Consider the following 6,870-nt stretch of genomic DNA (forward strand, 5'->3'; position numbering starts at 1 on the left):
ATGAAGTAGAACTTGAACTCACAGTAATCATCTGTTTTACAGGAGTAATAACTGTATATGTACCTAGATTTGGGGTAACGTAATATATGGTTCATAGGTATTGTTGAGTCATTATGGATTCATTTCATACATTTATAATATACAAAGCTGGTGCAACTCTCGCCGTTATATCATATTTTTTCAAAATGACCTACTGCAGCATGAAGGTACATTGTTATTGTGACAAACATGCTGCCAAATACTAGTTAATTTGCAATACAACATGTAATGACGGTGCAGTTACAGTACATCCACTTTGAAGCAAATGTTTTTTACTGAACTGCAGTACAGTTTCACTTTTTTAATTCCCAGAACTGTATGTTCCCGTGTTCCAACATCACTGCACTGTGCATTCCTTTGTGGTGCATTCCAGGTGGCTAGTGGCAAACCGGTGAACTTGACGACCAAGTCAGCTAGCAGGCCCGTGCTGAGTCAACTCCATGCCTCCTGCCCCCTCAAGCCCTCATTTGGGGGGGCACCAGGCGCCCAGACTTTCAGCCAGCCAGTGGGACAGAGTGGCAGCAGCAGCTATCTCAGCACTGGGAGAACCCAGGGGGTCCATCCCACTCCCACTCAGAGTTATACCCCAGGGAGAGGCTTGCCCTCCTCCTCTCTCTATCGCAGTGCTGCCCCTCCCCAACCCACCACACACCCCCAACACAGCCAGGCCCCACCGACTGGACCCAAGATGGTACCCATCTTCAAGAACAAGGCCCTCCCGCGCCATGTCAATGTCACCAAGCTTCTGGCTGAGAAGCAGCAGAAGAGAGCCGAGGAGCAACGGCAGACACCTGTGTCGGGACAGAAGAGGGCCTGTCCAGCCTTCTTCTCCTCTTCCTTTTCCTCCTCGTCTGTTCCCCTCTTTTTGCATTCGTCGTCTACCTCTTCCAAGTGCACAGAGGAAGCCCGCCGGCCCACTTCAGCGACCATGCCTCACTTGACCCCCTTTCCGCGGCCTGAAGGGGTTTCCCCACATTCCTCCCAGGTGCATGCCAGTGAGAGAGCTTTCAGAGTGAGGGACGAGATCGCCTCAGGTCCCCCTCATCTTCTTCCATCTGGTCTGCTAGGCAACAGAGGGGTGAGTCACCACCAAACACACTCTAGATGTAATTGTAATTTGAGATTTAGTCCAATCACATTTCAGTTGAACTTTTTACTGCAGTGGGCTAAATCAGGGTCACACCGAGTGTTTCTTGGTAGTCTTAAACAAATCTCCTTTGAAACAAAAGTATACACCTCACACACATGGTTATGAGCTTTAAAAAGGAAGACACCTGTACCATATCAGATATAGTTTTTTGTTTGCATCCCAACGTTACACTATATATACTATACATCACAGAAAACTGAAAACAAAACTATTTGACAGAGAAACACTGTATTTGAAGCGTTAAAAAATAAATAATGTTTATTCATGTTGAAATTATGAAAAATAGGAATAACATTCCACCCATGAGGCCACTAGGTCATTTTACTGCAGGAAAGGGCTACGGTGGGATTTCAATCTTAGGAATTAAGATTAGCTCGCCTAATTTAAAATATAAGGGCATATCTCCCATTGCATTCAGTGCTTGATTGTTTGCGTGAAGTCAATGCTTTTCCCAGGTGAGGATTTGTCCCTGTACTATATGTTTGAGACTGTGCAGTAGTCAAATATGTTTTATGTGTGTGTATTTGCTGAGAATTTGAATAGTAAAACTAAAATATATATATATAAAGATATATTGTATTGTAATTAAAGTAATGGGTTCTCACCTCTCAGGGGGACTGGTTTGAGTCAAAACCAAAGAAGCCAAAGTCTGCAGTGCAGGATGTGGACGTGGAGAAACACGCGAGAAGTAACCAGGTATGTCCTTTACTATACTTTTACCTTGACCTTTTTCCATAGCTTTGATTTACAGTGAAAAGTATGTATTTTGCAAATGTTCTGCGTGTTGAGAGAGGTGATAAATTCAACAAATGGTTTGAGGGAGGCAAAACATCCCACCAAAGCAGGTTGATTAGGGGACGATACATCAGAGTAAATGTTTAGCAAGATCCATAAACCGAATAGATTTTCCCACTACACCCCTGATTGAATTCCATTACAAGCTTTTACTAAATGAGATCTGTCTTGTGTCTTGTTCTCGAGCTAGATACCATTTTTTACAGATACTATTTCACAAAATTTACGACTCGGTTGATCATTTTTACGAGGGAGCCGGGGGAAAGTTTATTAGAATGATTGCTGCCATTTTGACGGATTAGTTTTCGGACTGGGACACACATGGGCACTGAATGGACATAGAGACCTTACCTAATATACTTCAGGGATGGCTAGATGTAATCTATAGGGATGTTACTCTTCAAAATGACTTTACAGCGTCTGCATAGTTCATAATTACAACTGCAGTCATTTATCTTTTGTAGCTGCATTGGTTTTGGTTTTATTTGAATAAACACGGGTAAGGTAAACTATGGAAGTCCGAGTAGATTTGAGCTTTTAGGTCATTTAGACTTTTTTTTTCTGTAAGCAAACACCCAATGAAACCAGGAAATTTGCCAACATCTACACCCAATCAACAGAAAGTACATTTCCCTGTACAATGAAGATTGAACAAAACTAAGGATCTCAACACATAATGTATGGAGGATTCACATAAGAAATGTCTTGATGTTTGATGTGCTCCCCCCTCAGAAGGTGAAGGTGTCTCCACTGTGTCTGATGACATCACTCTCAAACCGCTAATTGTAAACTAAGCTGAAGGATTTTTTTTAAAATATATACTTTTTTTTTTTTATCCTTATCGGTCCAATTCGAGAGCTATAATTCAGAAACTAAATTAAGCAAAGTAAGTGTCCGAAAGATGACATTATACAAAGATTACAGTATACCTGTGAGGAAATTCTCTACCACCTCAGATTTTTTTCTTGACCTACAGTAGGATAAGAAGGATGTAAGAAGGGTTTTATGAAATACATTTTATTGATTGATTGGCTTTATGATTGAACATGTCTTGTTTGCTATTTATTCAGCTGTCGAAGATCAATGTGACGACCCTGCAGGCCTGGCTGAAGAGCCGCGGAGTGGTGGTACGGTCCAAGGAAAGGAAAGAGGAGCTGGTGTCAAAGGTCATGCGTTGCCTGAGTGAATCTTGAGTAGTGAGGGTCACCTTCCAGACAGGCACAGAGAGGGTCATTTTACACTATTCAACATCACAGAGAACGAGCTGGTTTTAAGGGTCATTGATAGTGAGCTTTGTATTGCTATCAGGTCTCTGTGTTATCATTCTTGAATGATATGTCATGTACCTGTATGGTGTTCTTGTTATGAAGTTAATACCCACTGGGCACAGAAGTCAATTCAACTGAGGTAGTAAGATGTTTCTGGCCTTGAGTTTGAGGAAAGAACAGATCATTTTATGTAATATATTTATTGAATGTATTTGTTTAACATAAAAAGAGTAATATATCTCCTATTTATATAGTTTTGTTTTATATATTAGTCATTTTTATTAATCCCCATTTCTTGCTTTTCTTGTTCAAGATGTAATTTTCTGTAGTATGTCTGAGCTTTATTTCAGAAAAGATCAAAGCAAATGTCTGTTAGTACTTATTCAATATTCAGATCCTTTGAAATTGTGCATACACATTGATTGCCATAATAAAACAAAGATATTTTTAATATTAAATAGAAAAGATTCCCCATGTAAAATGAATATGGCCCCCTTACACTTTTTACTCTCAGCAGAGTGAATGTTCTGTGACCAGACCTAGATTCCAATACTATTCGAAAATCTTCAAATCATTTTTTTTTTTTTTGTGGGAGCGTTTGCTTCAACCTACAGGAGTGCCAGGTGGCCGGCGTTTGCACTTTGGGGACTTTCCTATTAGCTCCACTGCAAAAGTCAAACAGATAAAGTATTTGAAATTATTTCAAATAGAATTTGAACCCAGGTCTGACCTTATTGATTGAAGTGTGCCTGTGACTGGAACGAATTGCAAAAATCGCTGAAGTTGGAGACTTTTATCTCCCTCACCAACTTCAAACATCAGCTATCTGAGCAGCTAACCGATCGCTGCAGCTGTACATAATCTATTGGTAAATAGCCCACCCATTTTCACCTACCTCATCCCCACAGTTTTTATTTATTTACTTTTCTGCTCTTTTGCACACCAATATCTCTACCTCAAATCAAATCAAATTTATTTGTCACATACACATGGTTAGCAGATGTTAATGCGAGTGTAGCGAAATGCTTGTGCTTCTAGTTCCGACAATGCAGTGATAACCAACAAGTAATCTAACTAACAATTCCAAAACTACTGTCTTATACACAGTGTAAGGGGATAAGGAACATGTACATAAGGATATATGAATGAGTGATGGTACAGAGCAGCATACAGTAGATGGTATCGAGTACAGTATATACATATGAGATGAGTGTGTAGACAAAGTAAACAAAGTGGCATAGTTAAAGTGGCTAGTGATACATGTGTTACATAAGGATGCAGTCGATGTTGTAGAGTACAGTATATACATATGCATATGAGATGAATAATGTAGGGTAAGTAACATTATATAAGGTAGCATTGTTTAAAGTGGCTAGTGATATATTTACATCATTTCCCATCAATTCCCATTATTAAAATGGCTGGAGTTGGGTCAGTGTCAATGACAGTGTGTTGGCAGCAGCCACTCAATGTTAGTGGTGGCTATTTAACAGTCTGATGGCCTTGAGATAGAAGCTGTTTTTCAGTCTCTCGGTCCCAGCTTTGATGCACCTGTACTGACCTGTACATGATCATCTGATCATTTATCACTCCAGTGTTAATCTGCAATATTGTAATTATTCGCCTACCTCCTCATGCCTTTTGCACACATTGTATATAGACTCCCCTTTTTTTCTCTACTGTGTTATTGACTTGTTAATTGTTTACTCCATGTGTAACTCTGTGTTGTCTGTTCACACTGCTATGCTTTATCTTGGCCAGGTCGCAGTTGCAAATGAGAACCTGTTCTCAACTAGCCTACCTGGTTAAATAAAGGTGAAATAAAAATAAAAATAAAACTGAGCCAGCCAGTCAACTCACAAATTCTCTTCAATGCCTCTCTCTCCAGCCAGGTTTCCATCCAACCTTTATATGCAAGTAAAGTACATGTCAGATAAAAACATGTAATGACAGCCTGATGAAAACAGCTAATTTGTCGCTAAACTTTCCAAATGTCGACAAACCAAAATACGCTAGACAAGGTGGGATATTTAAATTATGTGAGAAATGGTGGTGGAAGCGCCTTGATGCACAAATATTGATACAATAATTACATCAAAGTAAACTTGAAGTCACGCAATGATATGTTTTGTGGTCCTCCAACTATGACTCTGGAAAGCATGCAGTTTATTAGGCTACAGATGAAATAAGTTATGATGAACTTCACAGGGTGGTGAAAGTGCAAGGTAATGAGCTTGATACTCCTTTTCAATAAATATTGAGGGTTTTATTCTGGTGACTGATGCTTGGCTGCCATTTGACAAATAAAAATAATCTTGCTCTTTCGTCCATAATCATTTCATCATGTAGGCTATACCTGCACTGTATCTGCGAGCTGTTGTCTAGAGCGCACGTGCCAAGACCAGAGTGGGCACATTAGCTATATAATTTCTTGTGACAAAACCATCAGTAGAGTTGACAATGCGATGGAAACTTTATTTGGCACATGGGAATTTAATCAAAAAATTATTTTCATGTGAACTATGTCATCACGCATCGCCTATTATCCGTAACAAGTCAATTTGATGGAAACACATCTCTGGTGGGAAAATACGCTTTTTGTTTTCATGCAGATTTTAGAATATTCGCATGAAAATGTGTCGGTAGTTGGATGGTACCCTAGCTAGAGACAGAATTCTAGAGTGTGATGGCTATTGCGAAAGCACAAAAGTCTTGTATAACTAAAGATGATGGAAAGCGCTGCAATGGTTGTTGGAGACAGCTGTAATGATACCCTCAGTCTGGATCAACTGCAAAAGAGTAAAAAGCATTTGTGTGAAATTTGATCGCAAGCATCAGAAGCCAAACTGCGTGTCTTTCAAAGAGGAGACTTAAAGCTCTTTCTTTATGGTTTATTCGGCCAAAAGCTTAATGATCCGTACAAATCTGACATCGAGAGCTTTGCATTGAGTTTCAACTATTCTTTCAAGGTTTTTTAAAGCCATTATTTTGGAGGGGTGGTATTTCATACATCACAGTTTTTAATGTGAAACAGACCGTGTTAATTTTTCCTCTTCCCTTTCTTGGCTTTAAGGACAACTGTTAGGCATTAGATTTAATGGCTCCAAGCATCATGGTCCTTTTATGGATGCATTTGCTCTTTGTAACAGTAATGTGATATTACTTTGATAATTAGTCATTACCTAATTTCACTCGCTACTCTACCTTCTCTTCCTCTGTATCCACTGCTAAAGCCACTTTCTATCACTCTTCATTTCAAGCTTCTGCCTCTAACCCTGGGAAACTATTTTCCACCTTCTCCTTAATCCTCCTCCCCCTTCCCTTCTCCCTCTCTGAGGACGACTTTATAAACCACTTTGAAAATAAGGTAGACGACATCCGCTCCTCATTCACTCAGCCTAGTGAGTCCACTGGTCCTACTCACACAGAACTACCCTACGCCTTTACCTCTTTCTCCCCTCTCTCTCCAGATGAAATCCTGCGACTAGTGAGGAGGTCTGGCCGTCCAACAACCTGCCCGCTCGATCCCATCCCCTCCTCCCTTCTCCAGACCACCTATAGAGACCTTCTCCCATCCCTCATTTTCCTCACTTCCCTCATCAACTCATCACTGACCAC

General features: G+C 40.1%; 1 protein-coding gene across 2 annotated transcripts in view; it reads left to right on the forward strand.

The window, feature by feature from the left end:
• LOC124039829 (uncharacterized protein C18orf63-like) overlaps positions 1–4,050 on the forward strand; it is a 37,352-nt gene extending 33,302 nt beyond the window's left edge. For both annotated transcript variants that reach the window (XM_046356272.1, XM_046356271.1), the window contains exons 12-14: positions 413–1,117; positions 1,802–1,885; positions 3,055–4,050. In XM_046356272.1, coding sequence (XP_046212228.1) covers positions 413–1,117; positions 1,802–1,885; positions 3,055–3,177 — 912 coding nt within the window. In that variant the 3' untranslated portion in view covers positions 3,178–4,050. The remainder of the gene's footprint in view (positions 1–412; positions 1,118–1,801; positions 1,886–3,054) is intronic.
• The last annotated feature ends 2,820 nt before the right edge of the window (positions 4,051–6,870 follow it).

The sequence above is a fragment of the Oncorhynchus gorbuscha genome, linkage group LG07 (assembly GCF_021184085.1).
Source record: "Oncorhynchus gorbuscha isolate QuinsamMale2020 ecotype Even-year linkage group LG07, OgorEven_v1.0, whole genome shotgun sequence".
In the NCBI taxonomy this organism is placed as follows: Eukaryota; Metazoa; Chordata; class Actinopteri; order Salmoniformes; family Salmonidae; genus Oncorhynchus; species Oncorhynchus gorbuscha.